This window comes from Apteryx mantelli, chromosome 8, assembly GCF_036417845.1.
Source record: "Apteryx mantelli isolate bAptMan1 chromosome 8, bAptMan1.hap1, whole genome shotgun sequence".
NCBI classification, from domain to species: domain Eukaryota; kingdom Metazoa; phylum Chordata; class Aves; order Apterygiformes; family Apterygidae; genus Apteryx; species Apteryx mantelli.
In genome coordinates, this window is record NC_089985.1 from 28,582,026 (window position 1) to 28,601,988 (window position 19,963).

The 19,963-nt window shown below is 36.3% G+C and overlaps 1 protein-coding gene across 1 annotated transcript in view; it reads left to right on the forward strand.

Annotated features, from left to right (window-relative positions):
- The window catches only part of ADGRL4 (adhesion G protein-coupled receptor L4), a 76,001-nt gene that overhangs the window by 39,432 nt on the left and 16,606 nt on the right, over positions 1-19,963 (forward strand). The window contains exons 3-13 of the mRNA XM_067300773.1: positions 569-721; positions 6,873-7,028; positions 7,570-7,640; positions 9,362-9,535; positions 9,627-9,810; positions 12,055-12,171; positions 13,940-14,133; positions 15,411-15,581; positions 17,127-17,330; positions 18,600-18,820; positions 18,923-18,989. Of these exons, the coding sequence (XP_067156874.1) occupies positions 569-721; positions 6,873-7,028; positions 7,570-7,640; positions 9,362-9,535; positions 9,627-9,810; positions 12,055-12,171; positions 13,940-14,133; positions 15,411-15,581; positions 17,127-17,330; positions 18,600-18,820; positions 18,923-18,989 (1,712 nt within the window). The remainder of the gene's footprint in view (positions 1-568; positions 722-6,872; positions 7,029-7,569; positions 7,641-9,361; positions 9,536-9,626; positions 9,811-12,054; positions 12,172-13,939; positions 14,134-15,410; positions 15,582-17,126; positions 17,331-18,599; positions 18,821-18,922; positions 18,990-19,963) is intronic.

The window sequence follows — 19,963 nt, forward strand, 5'->3', positions numbered from 1 at the left end:
GACAAACTTTCTAACAGTTTGTTGTCTGGGAATGCTTAGAAATACCACAGAAGATCCTCAAGAACAGGCTAGATAAATATCTGTCAGTTTAGCTATACTGATCCTGCTTTGGTGTCGAGAAATGAAATAGGTGACTTTTTGATGTCCCTTTGGGCCCTATTTTCTATAATTCTGAATTCCCAGGCGTGTTCTCGGGGCTATTCTCTATCTGTAGATTTGTGAAGACCACATAGGTACCAAAAAGATTACCAAATACAAGCATGACAAAACATATACATGACTTGATCCCTTCTTCCAAATGAATATCATGTTAAGACATAAATTTCAGTATCCCGTCAGTTTTCTTCTGGTTTGTTGACTCATGCAGAATGAGGGCAGAGGAGTGCTGCTGAACACCTGATTACTTCCTTGTCAATGGGAAACCTGTGTAGGCAAATACTAAAAGTGCTAGCTCAGCATTCTAAACCTACAGAAATAAAAATACCCAAGGCTAAATTAAGCTTTTACTTTATTGTTTTCTTCAATTGGCAAATGCAAATATATTTCTCCATAATTTATGTCTTGACAGATGATAATGAATGTGAAAATGCTACTCAACCTTGTGGAGAGAATGCCAATTGCACAAACACTGTGGGAAGTTATTTCTGCATGTGTGCGCCTGGTTTCAAATCCAGCAATGGTCAACAAAGTTTTGTACCTAATGACGGAACCTCCTGTGTGGGTAAGTTATTAATGTCTGCCAGCTAGCTTTAAATTGTCATTCTTTTCTTATTGCTTCTGTTATTTATAGCAATCTAGTAAGCTACCTTCAGATTTGTGAAGTTTGGAGTCTGGATATGAAATTCCTGTAATTCAGACTGGTACAGATTTAATATTCCAGTTCAGGCCTACATTTCTCACTCAAAACACTGCAGCTGCTATTGATTTTAATAATGCTTCTATCTTCATGCCACGTGCAATAGTATTAATCCACATCACAATTTTAGACAATGAACATAGAGTTAAGTTAAAACAGTAACCCTCAATCCACCCATTTATGCCACTGTTTCCCTGAACTATGAGCAAAATTATTCTCAAAACAAAGAGGAATGACAAAGTGCATTAGGTGGTTCCGGACCAGCAAAATCCACACGTTTGACCTACTATGCTCCAAATATCTTTTGATTGGGGGCTTTGGCTTGGATATTTTTGGTAATTCTCTAAGTTAGATCAAAAGCAATGAGCAAGATCAGCAGTTATCCTACCTTCTGTGCCATCCGTCAGGTTCTGTTTCCATTGCAGCTGGATGGATCATGTTCAAGATTACAGGGGAGGAAAAGTTCTTGGGAAAAATGTTATTTCTGAACAACTTTGCAAGCCTTTAGGATTTCCTTTGAATGGAAGAACTGTAACTATTTCTCTTTTCTCAAACCCTTGGTAATTTTCTCTGTATGTTGCAATAGTCCTCAGGGAATGGGAAAATGAGAAATAAATCTATTGCCTTTTATACCTTTGTGCTGACTGTGTCTCATTCTAGATATGTTTCCTGTGAGCTTGTGAGTGCTGACAAGCTCTCTTCTTCTTACTGCTCTTAATATCAGCAGAATGGATGCATATTAAGCCAGAAAGTGATCTAATCAACATTTCTTGCCCATTGCTCACATCCATCTAAAAGAGCTCTGCTTTACTCAGCCACTATGAATCGTTCTTAAATTAGCTGGGATTGAGACTGTTAGCACACTGAGCTGTAAATATTCTCGTGGTTCTCATCCAAGCTTTGATTTTTACCAGTTACGACATTTTCTCAGCTTCAGAAGTTTTGTCTTCAAAGTTATTTCTCTGACTGTTCCTTGAGTCACTTTAGCTTTTTACCATTAACTTGCCAATTTCCTATGTTTCCCTCTTTCCTCTATTGGACAGATTCGTTCATTTTTATCCTGTACTGGGGGTCAGTTTATCACTTCTCTTTTTTTTTTGCCAGTCTGTATGGGAGGACCTGAGAGCTTCCAAAACTCACACTGAAATAAAAAATTACCTGTGGGCACCTCTTCTCATTAAACATGGGTTTACATGTTCTCATCTCATTAAACCTCATTAAACATTACTTTACCAAGCAGTAAGTCCTAAAGACAACGTTTTGATCCACAACTAATTTTCCACTTTATCTGCCAGATAACAATAATAGAATATTTTGTACTCAGTGGATCTGGTGCTGCAGGTAGATGATATGACTTGTACCTAGGTATCTGGCAGTAGTATATTCAGGTTGTGCTATACACAGCTGAAGCAAACATCAAAGTTGCCATGATAATCATAGTGGAAGGTACCCGGTACAAATCAGAGGACAGAGTTACCAAGCATCCATCCCACACAAGTTTATAGGTCCCAGTTTTTTTCCTAATTCTACATAGTCTTAAGTTTTCTTTATGATATATATATATATATATATCTGTGTGTGTATATATATACACATAATAAAGTGTATATATATAAAATAAATGCTGAAAAATACAGTGGTTGAAATGTGGAGAGTGCCATTATGCAACCTATTTGTTTATAGACAAATGCCATCAAACCTACGTGGACTTCCAAGTGGTGCAAGTGTGGTGTATCGTTGTGTGTGTGAGTTCATTTCAAACTCTGTGGGTATGCATGTGTGTGTTTCTCTCCTTTTTGGATGTTATATTAATCTTCCAAATACGAAGTGAGTATAAGTCATAAATCCCTGGATCACAAAACAGCTTGAGATAGTAGCTCTGGGAAATGTCAGTTCCCCCTTACTCCAACCAAGATGTTAACTCTTGAGTTGAGAGTCAGCATTATTTCATCATATTATCAGATGGAATTGGGGAAGAGATGGTAATGAAACATGCAGATAGAGGTAGAACGGGAGAGTAGAAGAGGAGAGAGCAAAAAGAGAGAGAAAGGAAATGGAGAAGAAAAAAAAAGAAATGCAGAGGTATGATAGTTCTAAAGAAGATGACATTTTTCTACTGTTCTGAATGTGATATACTAAAATCTATTTACTGTGTAAAAGCCACGTTTTATCCTTAGACTTCACATTTTATTGAATGTTCTGCTGCAGATAAAAAGGTGAAATACAAACCTACTTTTTTTGCCCCAGTCAACAGAGTTAAATATGAAAATGGCCATCTCTAAAATGAAAGTGAAGTCCATGCCACTCTGCCCTTTCCAGAAACAAGCTATTAGTGGTCTTCAGGTTTTTCCCAGATTCTTCTGAGAGTACTGGGAAGACACCCATTCTCCATCACATCCTTTTCTGTGATGGGAGAGTGTTGTAGCAGGTGGGATATAACATTATGCCACACTGCTAGATTTTTTACCTGTGCCATTCTTAGGCTTTTTTATTTCTACTTTGTGTACGCTGCTGCCTTCCACAGTATGGAGACACTGGGAGGGAACATCTAGTCCTTTGCAATTGGACTTTTCAAGCACTTGCAAGCTACTAATAAGCAGACAGTATAATGTAGATATCAAGCTGTCTTGACTGACTGATGAAGAATCAAAGTGATGTAGGTAAAATCCAGTAATTGGCAAGACTGAACATAATAACTGTTCTCAGTACTTCTATATTAATTGGAATTTCCTTGCCCGCTGCAGTAAATGAGGAATGACAAAGCACAGAAATAAAATAAAAGGTTATAAATCTATTTTCACACTAGCCTAAGTGGTGTCAGTGATATTATTTTCTGATCAGAGCTATTATAAAAGCTTCAAAGTCCAACTCCAGGATTTGTTTTGAATGTTTTACTAAGAGGCCGGTTTCTGGCAGAGCTATGGCAAATGCTCTTCTGTTTAAAAAGCTGCTATCCTTCAACCTTTGCTCAGGAATCTTCTCTGTGAAAACTGCTCATGCAAGCTTTGGCAGCCCAGTCCTGCTCCCACCATAAATGAAGGAGGATGGTTTAAGTTACCAGCCCCAAAGTTCCAGTCAAATTGGATTGCTGAAAGCACTGACAAGCTGTTGTCCGTGTGTGGTCCAACAATTGCATATTCATTTAAAAAGGAATAACTGCAAAAAAATAAAGAAACAAAAAACTACAGCTATGGCACAAATTATTTCAAAGCAGAAACTTAAAAGGAGCATTCTTGTAACTGCCACAAATTGTTGACTGTCCTTGAAAGTCTCATTGATTTAAAAGGGGTGTGAAGCTGATTAGTACCTTGCAAGATCAGGCATATTGTTTTTTAATTTTGTCATCCTGGAGACTTTTTCTCTAGGAAACAGTAAATTAGATAGGCGTGATATGGACTCATTCCATATGGACAACTCAACTGCAGAAAGTCTATTTGCATATACTCAACAGGGTGTCTCTATCAGACTTTAAATAGCCATCCTGTTGCCAGAGATGTGACGTGCTGCTTGAGTTTCTGCTGTTGTTTTGGATAATCCTACTTCTCATTAAAATCTCCTTTACACTTAATATGTGACATAATTACAAAAAAGAAGGGTAATTTGTATGAATGCCCAATAATGACAAATAAATGATTTACCAAACTAGGTTCATGAAAAGCAAATTATCATAATAATTTTGAAATACTTGCAAGAGTAAATCACATGGCAACTTGATACTTAGCAATGATGATCTGGAATGTATTCAAATATTTATATATTTATAAGTCATTGTAAGTTTTAGTAAAGCTTGTTGTCATTTACATAGTTTTAGTACTATGCTATATACTGAATACTTTGTTGAGATGTATATGTCCTTCTCAGTGTAGCTGACAAGGCCAAAGAAATCTCTGGCATAAGGCTGATGTGTGTTCTTGTTATGCAAACTGGTATTGTCATGTTTTTCACCCTTGGCACTTCAATTCAATCAAGGTTTGACTGTGTTACATTGAGTCATACAACAGGGCACTGAGAGGCACCTACTTGTTTCAAAAAGAGCTTTACAGTTTACTGGTGTGAGAGGTTATTTAAATGCCAAGAGTAGGAACTTTGGCCTTATGTCTTTAAATGACAGCATTTAATTATGAATTAGCCTGCGTGTAGCACTATATCCCTTTTTTCCCCCCCTCTTTTTCCCACTTTTGTCAGATTCCTTGAAGTATAGTATGACTATGACTACTGAGGTCACAGAAACTGTACAAATATGGATAATGCAAACCTCAGTTCATTAAAGAAGAACATCTACTGTTCTGGGCATTAAATAGGGAGCAAACTAACATCTTGAGTTGCTTTTCAACTGGAGCTTCTGAACCACCCATTTAAAATGCAGCTTTTCAGGTGTAAATTGGACCCACTGCTCAGTGAGGCAGAGAGGCATGTGGAAGATAGGGGTGAAACCTCACCCATCTCCTTGACCCCTAAGAGGCCTTTAGCATTGCAAGCAGAAGAAAGGAACCTGGAGAATGAAGTGTAGAACAAAAAAAAAAGGGTGTGGATGCAGAAGTTGTTGGGTGCTCCACTAAAAGTTCAAATGCAGTTTACTGTTGCCCCAATTTAAAAAAAAAAAAAAAAAAGGAAAAGAAAGCATTCATTTGATTATGTAAGGAGGCTGTCTTGCCATTAATAAAGAATGTTCTACTTAATTTATCAAAAAGTTCTGTGAAAAAGGCAGAGGGGCCCTCAGGCATCCTTCAGATATCTTTCTATATTCCCAAGATATATCCACAGACATGCAGTATATATTTCTGTACCTCCACGCTTTTCCACATTTCTCATATGTTATTGCTCACTTTTGTCTTATCCCATTTCCAAAACCACCAACAATCTTGTGTCAAAATAAGGGTACAAAAATGATTCTGCATGCTAAAGGTGCATTTCCAACCCCCTATATCTGTTTTTTGTTTGTTTGTTCTTAAATCCCTTCTGGCTGCACAAAGCCCTCCTGTCAGTCCAGCTCGCTGTTCTTCTCCAATAATCAGTGCATCAGGCCTGCTTTTGCCCCTGTTTCTTTCCCAAATTCATTGTCATCCCACTTCATCCTGTTCATTTAAATCTACTCATATATCATTTCTTCATTCTTCAGTTCTTTTCCTTAGATATACCTATCCCAAACCTGTCCACCTATTTTTCCCTCCTTTCCAGCACAGCATTTCACAGCCCATTACTCTGTTCTTCAGAATTCTTTGGTATTTTTCCCAGTTTACTTTCTCCAGTAAATCTATTGAGTTATTTGATCTCTATCTTCAGCCAAACAAATTATGCAAACTGCTCCCCACTCCAGCCAGGGAGTTAGTGCCCTACCCACCTAAACTGATCAATTCATGAATTCCTTTACTGGAATTCATCATTTTTTCTCGTAGAGTGTGCCCCACCCAGCTACTGAACCTATCTACCTAACAGAAAATTATTTAGAAGGACAAAAGCTATTTTAGGCAAATGTAATTTAACTGTGGATTAAAAAAAAAAGACATGCCAAGCACTTTAAAGGGCACAGAGCTTAAATCTTAGATTAACCAGATGGATAGAATGATCTTTTGAAGCATCTTTTTAAATCTGTGACTTAAAAGCAAAGGCTGCAGTTTCTTTCTCTTTTCTAACTGAATAGTAAGGTTGAGAAAATCTATTTAGTCTAATCTCTGGAAAATGGATTTCAGATGATTTTCATCATGCCAAGTGTTTTGTTATGATAGAATTAATATTTCAACTCATGCTTTTAAAACATGAACAATGCAATATTACATAGTAATAAAAGTGGTGGTATAAAAATATTATCAATTATGATTTATCCTGCTAATCCCTAAGTAACATAATTGGCAGATGTTTTGCCATTAAGTTCGTCTTTTTAGTTTTTGCCTTTTTTTTCTTCCAAGAAATTTTATTGTGAAATTGCTTGCAGTGTGCAGGGCTATTATCAACAAAGCAGCAAGGTGTTAGTCTGTAAATACTTAATAAAAAATTCAATTTCTCACGATATTTGCAGATGTAGATGAGTGCAGCAAAGAAGGAACTGTTGCCTGTGGAGATCATGCAAAATGTGAAAATGTGGATGGAGGGTATAACTGCGCCTGTAAGGAAGGTTATCAACCATCCACAGGAAAATTGCAGTTTAAGCCAAATGATGGCACTTCCTGCCAAGGTACATGATATTATAAAGGTTTATGTGTTATTATAGAGCTACATCTTCTGAGAAACCCACCAGTGTCTCTTTATCTTCAGTTAGATTAATCAGCAAGACATGAAAAGAGGCAAGGCAGTCACATCTACATTTCCTCAGAATAATGCTTTTATAAATGTATTTTTGCTAAACAGTGTGATGAAATCCATTCTGAAAAATGTATACCTCCTCCTAGCTGTTCAGATGTGTATGCCACTCTGTAAATTCGAACCTTCTCTTAACTGCCCTGGTAGAAGTCCCAAGAAAAGGGGCCAAACTCCACCAAAGACATAATAAAAATACTCTAGTCCAGTTCAGTGGTGTTTCAGTATTGTACAAACAGTAACTGCTGTCAAGATAAGGTCTTTGTAGTTGAAGTTTGAGATTGGAGTGCTGCATTTTATGTGCATAAATTCAGAATGATGGTGGTTTGGGGAATTACTTAAAGAAGAGCTCTTACAATGAGCATATATTGAATATTGAATTAAACTTAAAATAATCATTTTGTTTTTAATTTCTACAGAAAATCCAAAGGCCAAGTGTGAGTTATACAAAGACTGTATAACTGAACATATTAATAGAACTTTAGCTGGAGTAAGTAGCATTGGTTTATAGATTAATTTGCAAATCCTTTAATTGTTTCTGTTTGAAACTGTTATTTCAATTATAATAGTTCTTAAGGAGCTTTTAACAAATGCTTCAAGCATACAATTGAACTTAAGCATGTTTACAAAAGTCTTTTTAATAATTCCAAATTATGTGAAATCAGTTATGTGTTCAAATCATGGTAATAACTTGCTGGGAATGTGTGTGTTGTATTTCTAGCAAAGTATGTCATGATGCATGAAAAATTCAGAAGTGTGGTAATCACTCAACTGTTTCTGTAATTTCTGAAGTTATACATTGCTGCACTTACTGATGTGCAATTATTTGCTTGTTCAGAGTGAAAGCCAGAAAGCTTACAAAAGTAATGTAAACAAATGACAAAATAGAAAGTGGAGCAATAGTATCCTGGCATGCCAGGATATTTACTCCTCAAAGCATAGTATATAAAGTGGCACAGACTTACAGACCCAAAGACTCAGGACTCAAGACTTTTTCACCAGAAGCAGAGATTTCCTGAAGCAAATTAAATAAATTAATGAATTCACTATTCATTAGTCCACAACTATAGTGATGTCTAATTTAGAAGGATAAATGAAACATAAGCATGAATAAATTAAAACCAATTGTATATGTTTGCATTTTATATTAAGCAGCTTGCCTAAGTTACCAGATTCAGAAAGATCTTAATTTAAAAGCTTTTGTTTACCCAGCGTAAGATATACATTGTATTAACATGCTTTCTATGTTAAGGTACAATATAATGCATTATTTTAACTTGCTTACCATGTTTGCATCCAAAGATGTGGTGAATACCAAAACAGGATCTTTTTTTTTTTAATATGTAGTTGAACTAAACTTAAATTAAAGTAATAAATCAAAATACCTCAACTTTATGTAAATAATAGTGTGTCAGATTTTAGCCCGTTTATTAGCCGGGGTTGTAGTTCTATTCAGATGCAATCAAAGATTGCTACAGCTACAATAGCTGTTCAGCAGCAGAAACCACATATCTTAGCAAATCAACATCCGAAAAAATCGGGGGAGTTGGATGGATAAAATCTCATTAGATTTCAGCATTATGAAGTATAAATTCTTTTCTAATTCAGCCATGACATTGAAACCTGCAATCTAGGCTGAACACTTCATCTGCATCTCACCTTCTCTGGCCTATTACTCGTTAAACTTTAAGCAGTAAGGGTGAAATACGCAGTAGGGTTGCACTAATCTACATGCTTTATAAGCTGCATTTGCCAAAAAATCCAAACAAAATAAATAAATACTGCCCATCTGCTCCCACCACTTCAACTAAAATTTAACAGAAAAGAGTCAATTGAGTTGATGTATTATTGATATTTAATTATTTTTGCAAAATATGTTGCAGAACATTTACTAGTCCCTACTACAGCATTATGATAAATAAAACTGAGCTGCAGAAGTTAAAAAAAAAAAAAGTAGATGATAGCACATGACTTCTTTTTTTTACCATAGTTGTTTGCTAGGGTCTTATCAGTCATGCCTCTTCTATTTGAGTAACACCATTACTTTACATGTAGACCTGTTCAGTTAAACAGTGCTTCTTTTTATGCATAAGCATCTCAAAAGGTATTATGTTATTGTTAATTCACAGAAATCATTCATTTGCATTGGGTTTCCTCTTCTACTTATAGAAATTGTTTGTGGCTTTACTTGTGATTTCTTGTATTTTTCAGATTAGTTATTTAAAAACACCCTTGGAGATGCTGCAAGAAATTAATAAAAATACTTTAGGACCACTTTTACCTGTAGATGTAATTTCATATGTAGAAGCATTATCTTATTCTTCACTGAATACAATGCATTACTCAGTTCCTGACAATGAAGCACTTCGTAATACAACTATTAATGTGAGTGGATCAAGCCTTAAAATTGTGGGGTTTTTCTTCTTCTACAAATAGTGTACGACTCTAATGCTTAAAAATATTCTTTTATTTACAGGTTTTGGTTAACACTGTGAACAATCTTTTACAAAAAGACAAAATTACAGTCTGGGAAGCTCTTCCTGTAGATAACCAAAGAACGAGTCTGACTAAACTGATGCATACTGTAGAACAAGCAACGCTTCTCATGTCACAGAACATCAAAAAGACAACACAGCTAGATGCTAATGCAAGTGACATAGGTAAGATAAAGAAAATTAATCTAAGGAATACTTTAGATGTGAATTACACTGAAGAGTTTTTCAGCACAATTATAAAGAGTAGAAATGGTGTTATATAAAACACACAGGTGATAATTTGTATGTTTCATAACTAACACCTGACTTTCAGTGTAGGTATCATAGTTGTCAAATATTGAACATTTGAGCCCAGAGAAAACTAACGAGAGGCTGTGGGAAGTTGTCCTTTCAGATTCTCTTTCAATCTCTCATTACAGCCACACTGACATAGTGAATCCTCTTATATGCATAAAAATATCCTATGAATCTTATATGCATTAAAACAGCAACAGAATGAAAATCGGATTTGCGCTATAAACCTTTTTTGGCTTTTTTTGGTTCAGTGAAAGTATTGTAAATGAACTCTGAATAAGTTTGAACCTTGTGAGTCTGATCTGGTATGGGCTTATTTTCAGAGAAATTTCTGGTGTTCAGAGAAGTTTCAGGGGAAGACAACTGGGTATCTCCACTGTACCATTTTGCTTCCTACCATCTCCCAGCATACTGGTGTCTTCACACCAACTCCTACCAGTTTTCCTATGACAGTAATAGGTTTACCATTCCTTCAGTGGGAGCAGTGTAAGACTAGTAACAACCATTTTTGAAAATCCTACTCTAATAAAGCCTTGCTGATTTCTTTGGCGATCGCCACTCATTCATTTTTGTTCTTCCAAATGTACCCAAACTCCACCTGAACTGATTTCTAATTTTAAATTCAGTCCAGTCCTTCACTAGCTCTGCTATTCCTATCAATTTGCCATTTTATAAGACCAGCTTATGAGAAAGATTCCTCCTTTGGTCCTGAGGAAGATCAAGCCATCTGTTCTTTCCTTGGCTTTCTGAAATTAAATTAGCAAAACTGATGGAAAAATAGGGATTTGTTCCGTGTTGGAAATTCTCTAGAAGCGGATTTATTTTAGTTCAAAGTACTTCCGGCAGATCCGGAACGGTAGGAGGAGCTCATCAAAAAGCCCCTCTTCTTCCCTGTTCTTCTCTGAAGACATAGACTGTTGTGGACATGGCGCTGAGGCCTTAAAGGTGAAGAAGAAAGAGAAGTCTAGTGCTGCCATCAGTGGCAGTAGAGACACCAGTCAGAAGGAGGGTGGCTCAAAAAAATTAAAAAAAGAAAAAGAAAGAAATCCAATAATGAGAATGGGAAGGAATTTCTGTTTCAAAGGTTGACCCTTTTTGGGTGAGTTTTGCTGCAAAATTTGAACATCTAAGAATTCTTTTCCAAACTGGCCCCAAGCACTATTTTTTTTTTTGCTATTATTGCTCAGCATGAAAATACTCTCCACAAGGTAAATATGTGTCCCACACATCTATTTTGTCACAGGACCTATGGAATTACCTCTCTCTCACTGCTTTTTATGGTGCAAGTTCTCAAACTACAAGCTTTTCAAAACTCCATCTACCAAAACTATTTCTTATGGCCTGACATACGTTTTCTGACAGCCGGTCTATTGAATAGCTCATATTATTTTTGTGTGCTGTGCTATAAGCAATGCAGATGGTCTAGCTTAGTGATACTCCTCCATCAGTCGAGTTTTAGATTTGTTTGTTGCTGTTTTGTTTTTAAAAAAAGGCCTGATTGACTTTTTTTTTCCCATCGTGGGTGATTGAAACTCAGCACTATAATGAACCAAGTAAAGAGCTCAATGTCCTCTAACGTATTTTTTGTCCTGAGGGGTGATGCTTGCTTGTTTGTTTTTTGACAATACAAATCATTATTTCATGGTGCAATGTGCATTTGGTAGCATGGATAGATAACTATAAAATATACACTTTTCAAAAACTGGCTTTTATCAAATGCTACTATTCAGTAGAGAATTTTATCCTTTGCTTTTTATAATTGTGATTTGTGGTCCCTTTCAGAAATGCATTTTTAATAAAGCAATAGCTCTTCCCAAAGTAACCTACATTATTCTTTCCAGTGCCTAATTTAATGCAAGGTAAATAAAAGACTATATTTTTCATGGAAAGAGTAAAAAGTATGAGAGCAAAATGTATGCATGAAAATAACAAAATCTAGAGGTTTAAGCAAACATGCTATATTAATAGCATTTTTCTTGAAATATTTGGCACAATGATATATTCTTAAAATTTACAGTAATTATGCAATCCAATAGCACATTTATTAACCCAACTGTAAATTATGTTAGATTGTAATGGAGCTGTGATTTGTACAGTATTTTTCTTCTTTTGCAGTACTCAAGACTTTTGCTTTTGATTCACACCACATGAAACACATTCACCCACACATATACACAGGAGGAGATTATATAAAGATCTCTCCAAAGAAGAAAGAGGAATCTCATCCTAATGGTAAGAAAAAATTATTAGAGTGTGTGGGGGGGAGTGTTAATAAACACCTTGGATAGACCTGTGCTAGATCTGTACCCACTAGAAAAATAAAACGTGCAGTTTGCAGTCAGAGAGAGCTGCAGTCCTGCTAACTACAGAGGAGTCAAGGCATCGTTATCACCATTTCACCTACCCCTTTATTGTCTCAGCACTAGTATTTCTATTCTTATTGCCAGTGGTGCAGTGAACCAGAGGTTCAGTGTTTCAGTGCCTCTGATTTTGCCCATTTTTACCTGAACACAGCCCTTTTTTTATCTGTGTTGAACAATATGTCATAAAGGCATTAATATAGCAAAGATTACATCTGCAAACCTAAACTGTCCCACAAAAAATATCGACTCTGTTCCTGATAGGTATATATCTGGTAGTACTATTACATCAAGTCATTAAAATCCAGAGATAAGCCAGATATAATAGATCATCTAGGCTGACTGCAAGGCCCACAGGAATGAACTGAGGTATAAAGAATAAGCTCCCTGTTTCCCATCACCATATGCGTCTCCTACAAACCAAAAACGTCAGAACAGTAAATATGTCTTAGGTCATACCAGGTGTCTGTTGGACCAGTCATCCACTGCAGCTCTGGGGAAATGTACTGCCGAGTGCCCTTTGGGACGAGGAAACAACAGGATAACACTGATATCGATAGAGAGAGGACAAGTATCTTTAATGTGAAATCCCCTCCTACGGGCCTGAGCCACCTTAGACTGACAACCATGTGTTGCTTCCCAGTATAATTTCTTGTTTTCTGAGATGAGAAGTGCCCAGATGAAAATACAGGGAGAACTTTGAGACGCATCCTGCTCTTATCTAAATTACTTTTATCTAGTTTAAACACTGGATACTGACACCAAAGAGACTCAGCTTTATCCTTTTCTCAGCCATAGATCTTCTGTGTGATTCTGGACTGGCCCCTACATCTCTCTGTGTCACTGCTCCTCCAAAAATTGGTGCATCTTCTCTGTTTAGAAAGTAGGTCATTGAGGCAAGAATACGTGTTCTTCAGTACCAAAAACAACAGAGCCCAGATCTTGGCTTGGACCTCAGAGCATTACCAAAATGGCCTACAGCTGTCATCACTCCTTCACTGAAAAAATAAATCTGAGTGTAAAAACAGCTCCAGAATTAACCAACCTAATTTGGAAAACATAGAAAATTTTTTTTTTAATCTTAACCATTCCGCTAATTGGTGGTTAATCCCATGACCTATCAATGAACCTTAAACCTTTACCAGGGAAAAAAGCACTGCATTTTTTCAAACCAGCACTACATCCTAAACTACCTTTGCTTTCTCTTTCCCTACATGTATTCCATTCTGGCTCCTGTGTAATAGAGCTCAAAGCAAGCCATGCACTTTAGAGAGTCCAAGTATTTACCTCAGGTCTTAGCCATTTTAGTTTACGAGACCTGACACCACATGTGCAGCCAACTACAGTACAGCAGCAAGCATATATTGCTCTAGAAAAAATATGTATGCATATATCTAATTAGAATTTCCAGTGTGAACACACATTTTTAATTCTAATGGCAGTTACATTGTTTTAAATAAAGCTATATTTCATTGTCTCTAAAACATTTTTATAAGTATTCCACAAAGATTCCATCTGTTTTGCATATTTTATGCAGTAGCAGTAACAATGTCTTTTGTTTATTGTTTCCTTAATGTCTTCAATTTTGTTCTTCTATAAAAAAACCACAAACTACTAAACATGGTCTGTTTGATTGATAGGCACCGTTGCAGTTGTCTTTCTGCGGTACAGCAATATTGGTTCTTTGCTTTCATCGCCTAAAAACCGCTCCTCGAAAGATAGTTCAGAACAGAGACAGACAGTAAGCTCATCAGTTATAGCTGTTGCAATTAGCTCAAATCCACCTACGCTCTATGAGCTTGAGAAAATAACATTTACCTTAAAGTATGCCAAGGTAAGGGTTTTTTTTTTATTATCAACTTCAAATAAAAGGAAAACAGTAGCTAATTATTTTACGTGATGTAACCATACCTGCAGTGTATGATATGTTGAGACATAATTCTATTGTTTGCTGATGTGAGTTTAATCTAATTAGAGAAAAAAATGACAATCTCAAATGTGGCACCATAAGTGCAATACACTAGATACGATACTGCTGAAAAGTGCTACTAGACTAAAGGAAGGGCAACAATTACATCTTCACTGGGTTGCTGTATGAATAAAATGTTACTTGAATCAGAGAACATTACAGTATCCTGACTCTTCTGTATTTAGGTCGGTTTTCAAATACTTTATCAGATGATTAAAACTACATACCTAAAAGGATGATGAAACATTTCAAGTTATGCACTATCTGCAGCAAAGAAGTAATAGCAGAACCTACAGTGTAACAACTTTGTTATTTCTGAAATTTGTACACATTACTTTAAAACTGAGAGTTTAGCTTCCAGTGTACAAAATAGATTTTCCTGGCTTCACCTGCATGTGAAGAATCATGTTACATGGCACAAAGACCTGATCTGAAACATCAACAAAGTGGTTCTGCGTAAGGAGGTGGCCAGTGGGACATTGGGGAATGTGTTAACCTTGGTTATCCAGCTTTTAAATTTGCCACATCTTGTAATATTGGAGATAGAGATCACCTTTATCTATATTTGCATATATTTATACAACATCTAATACAGCAGGGACCTGATCTCTGACTAATGTTTGTAAGCCCTGTCAGTAATAAATAATATTAGTGGTCTTATTCATTGTGCTCATCGCACCTGATATACCAGGTGTGATATGACCCTGGCTTTCTCCCCGATTACTTCATAAGATGCACAGGATAAGTCTGAATTTTTGAATCATTCAGTTGGACAGGACTATGAGCAGGGTAGGCAATGTGGCTGTAACCTTGAGGTTTAGTCCATTTTTAGCAGGTGCATAGGTATATATAACAATGTTTTCAGTAGCTAAAAAATTCCAACTTTTGTGCGTGCCAAAAGGGTTCTGTAATCCGATTAGCCTGCATGTTCGGTTGGATGTTAGTTGTGTGCATAAAGTTTTTGATCCAGAGCCGTGTTTTAATTGCTTGGAATAGGCCTTGCAGAATGTGCTTTTTGTTTCCTAGCCTTCCAATGGAAACATGCAGTTTTTAATGAATTGTTCTGGCTAGTGTAAGAAAGGTCTCTAGATGGGAAATATCCTGCCTTTTGCCATCAGTAAAACATCTTGTTTCTGTTCCAGACTGCAGATAAAGATATTAAATGTGCATTTTGGAACTACTCAGCAGACACAATGAATGGCAACTGGGCTACAGAAGGCTGTGAGCTGACACATTCCAACACCACTCACATCTCATGCAAATGCAATCATCTGACTCATTTTGCTGTTTTGATGTCCTCAGGTGGCTCCGTTGTAAGTGCTATTTTAATTTAGTGTTTTACCTAATAATTTCTTCCATCTTCATTGGTTGTGTTTTTATTTCAGTGCAACTGATATACTTTTCCCCCTTTAGGTTGTGTCTTTTTTTCTTGTTCGGCAAACACACAATTTATTGTGCACGGGGCAAACAAAATTCCTCCCATATGTGTTTGAATTTCCTTATGTCTTTTCTGCAGTATTACAGAGCAGTGATGCAGCAAAGGAGCTTGTTCCAAATACACAGTCTGTTGTGCTTATTTTTGGTGCATTGCTTTTAATTTTAAACTCCACTTTAAGACTACCGTGGGATTTAATTGGCATTCATTGGTGGTCAACAACCATATGGCCCAGAATTTCTCTTTCACAAAACTTTGTCACCCATTTGTCTTACCTTGGCATCTAAAAATCCCCTTAAATTCTCTCCTGAGAGTTTGCACTAGCAGTATCAGAAAAGCATACAGCAACAGTAAGCAGAATGGTGTTTATGACCAGTAAAGCATGGACCCTCACGACCACCACAGATTCGTGAAAGTAACCACTCAGTTTATGTCTTTCCTACAGTAAGAGGCCCCATAGATTTCCAGGATCTATGCGGGGACCTGCAGGAGCTGGGATCCTGCCTCAGGAGGCAGCTATTTAAGGTATCAGAATTGACAGCAAGCCAAATATTAGCATGAATATACTGTATTGAGACAGTTCTCCCACACTGTGAATTTCATGCTGATAGAGGCTGTTTCCCGGTTGCTAAATAGCATCCTAAGTCTTTGGTTCAAATTTAAGACTTTTGTGGTATTTATGTAGTTATTTTAAAAAGGGAGGAGGGGAGCAAGATAATCTCTGGTTCTTCATTTAGAAAAAATACTTAGATACATTTTAGGGTCAGCTGAATCCTGCCTTTATGCTGATGTGTAATCATGTATTTCAGAGATTCTTTTTGAGAATACCAAGTAGCAAATGTAGCTGTGTGCCTACACAGAAAATACGTACACTTAATCATTAAAAATAGACTGTGTTTTTTAGAGAATGTTCATGTTACATATCTGGAACTAGCATTTGTTTGAAGGGATTGGTATTTCAGTGTCTTGTTTTGATCATGTTGCAAATTCGGTAAGATGGTTATTCAGTTTAGCTTATCTAAGTCAGTGCTGTGATATGTCCTTTTATATTAGAAAATGTTCGTGTCAGATTAATATATGTCCTACCGCCACTGCATTTGTCATTCACTAAAATGATCTGATTTTTAAAATCATATTAGGAGATATTAATGTTAATACAAAGTTTTGCTAAGAAATAACACATCACAAACTACAGGAGCAGTAATGTATACAGTTCTTTCCTAATTTCCCCTAGAATTATATCTGCCTCACAAAAAACATTACTTTTTAGATTATCCAAAGTGTACATTTGCACTGAAACTCTACAAACAGTTTTGATTAATATATTGTACAAAAGAAGAAAAGAACTGTATTATAAAATGAAGTCTTTCTTGAGAAGGTATAGAGCTATTCTTTTAAATATTATATTATAATTTTCCCCCAGGGTGTTACAAATTATAACATTCTTACAAGAATCACTCAGCTAGGAATAATTATTTCGTTGATTTGCCTCTCCATGTGCATTTTTACATTCTGGTTCTTCAGTGAAATTCAAAGCACTAGAACGACAATTCACAAAAACCTCTGCTGCAGTCTTTTCCTGGCGGAACTTATTTTTCTGGTTGGAATTAATATGAACAATAATAAGGTGAGTAATTTTTACTTGTTGCATCTTGATTTTGTGTTGTAAAGTAAATAGACAGTGTAAGACACCCTATTCCATCTCTCTGCAGCATTTCCTAGTGTATGAATATTCTAGTGACACTGACTTCCTAGTCTAGTAATGGGAAACATAAAATGGTCATCTGAGTTTGCCGTATTTAAAAACATGGGACCATCTTCTTAACTCTGTTCCATTGATTTCACTTGAGCTTTGTCGCTTTAACTGAGACAGTTGTCTCAATGTGTTTGACATTTTCACTTTTCATATTTGCATGCTGCAGAAAGCAATGTTGGTGGCTCTGTGGATGTTTTCCTTAAAAATCAGATATTAGACTGTTGGCTGGAAGATCTTTCAGTTCTAAATCTAAGGTCTTGATCTCTTCCTGTCCCTTTTATACAAGCAGGTCTGTTGATTCTTGCATCTCAGGAAGATTATAGTCCACCAAGATACATTCTGCCTAACTAAATTGTACCTCCAGTTTCAGATGAACATGGCATTCTTCACATTTTGCCCTAGACTACTGGTTAACATTCCTGTGTACTTCACCAAATATGGCTAAATCGAAGTAATCTCTTGATACTTCTAACTGTTGTGAGAAAACTTCATTAATCAATGTTTATGAAAAATCTGGTCCTTCTGTGGTTATACATAATACAGAAATGTGAAATATTTAATATTATGTTTCAGATTAGTTTTAGGAAATTAAATTATGCATAGATTATCAAAAAGCTACTATAAACGGCTGAATAGGATTTTAAATTACTTGAAAAATTATGAGCTGCAATGCCTGAGACAGCACTCCAGTATTGATTAACTGAGGAATATAATTTTGCAGATATTTTGTAGTAAAAAAGTTCTTTTAGAAATGATTGCTTGCTCTGCCATTTTGTCTTCTTATGAAAATCATAAAAATACTCTTTGTCTAAGTCAGCAAAGCCTATAGACTACTCAGCTGTAACTATAGGATCAACGCTGTCAATTTATTTATGCAGTTTATCTGGGAAGGCATACACCAACATGTGTCCCGATTTTAAAAGTTGAAGGTAGTCTGTTCATTTTACCAGTTGCTACAGAAAACATTAATGAACAAGGGTGCTTATGTGTATAGGCCAAGTTCTTGTCAATCAATCAGGCTTACGTCTGGGCTGTTGGGCCACCACTTTATCATCACTAGATTGCTGTGCATATGCTGTAATATTAATAGAGACATATTAATAGAATTATGACTCTTGCTTTCTCTGATTGACTTTCTAGCTCTTCTGCTCAATCACTGCTGGGTTACTCCATTATTTCCTTCTAGCTGCTTTTGCATGGATGTGCATTGAAGGCATTCACCTCTACCTTATAGTCGTGGGAGTCATCTACAACAAGGGATTTTTACACAAGAATTTCTATGTCTTTGGCTACATCAGTCCAGCTGTGGTAGTTGGAATCTCTGCCGCGCTAGGATACAAGTATTACGGCACTACGGAAGTGTAAGTTGCTGTTTCTGTGTCCCAATCAGGGGCATATATAAGGATGCAGTAGTCACAGCAGTCTAGCGTATTTCAAGACATTTTGTGCTGTTTACTTTTCAGATGTTGGCTCAGCACAAAGAATAACTTTATATGGAGTTTTATAGGACCAGCATGTCTAATAATTCTTGTAAGTATAATTTTCCTTTTTTATTGTAGTACATAAAACCAACAATAAAAGGTGTTTAATAATCACCCACCCATTGCCAGCATAGCTGTGAGTGCTAATTACAGGGCAGAATTGGCTAATTTAGACCCTTTTATAGTGTCCCTAAATTATTTATATGCTGTACATCTAAATACTTCACTAGTCTGAAAAATGAACGTTTGACAAAAAAACTCTATGTCAGATCAGAACTTTTTTCTTACTGGCTTGCTTTCTTTTAACCCCACAGTTTGAGAAATTTTGTGAGCATTTTTAGTTTTTAAGAAGTAGCATCTTCGTATGTCATTGGCATCTCAGCATGGCTCGGCAGGAGGTGTACACAGGCACTATCACAGCAGACAGATAATCTGGTTTTTCAAATGTTGTGTGACTTAATCTCTTATCAGTGATCGGTCATCTTTGTAAGATTAGACTGTCATCTTTATGGTTTTATCATTCGTGTGTACCCTGTCATCATCAAAGCTATTTTAAACTAAATTGCGACGTCAGAGAAAAGAACCCTCTATTTCACATGGGCAGACAAGTCAAGTATTGATAGCCCTGTTTTAGCTGTGAAGAGGGCCTTTTTAATTCTTATTGGAAGTGGTTTCAAACCTGCAAATTTGGCAGGTATTATATGTTCCTTTCTAAATCAAGACATTTTTGGTGCCTCAAGAGCCTTTCTAAGTGCTGTAAAGTTTAACAAACCATTCCAACTGTAATGGGCTTTATTGTGTATGACTAGGTTGACAGTGATCTGGCAATAGCTGGATCTTAGAGGAGAAGAAGGTACAATGGTGAGGCCTCATGACATCTCTGGTCAAGTCGGTTATAACTCTTTGTTGCTTTTTTAGCTATTTGGTGATAAATGTGAGGATTTCTAACAGGAAAAAGTGGCAGTGCCTAATGCAGGCAAGGTGACAACAAAACAGTTTTATTTGAGCAGATTAGCCATTTCA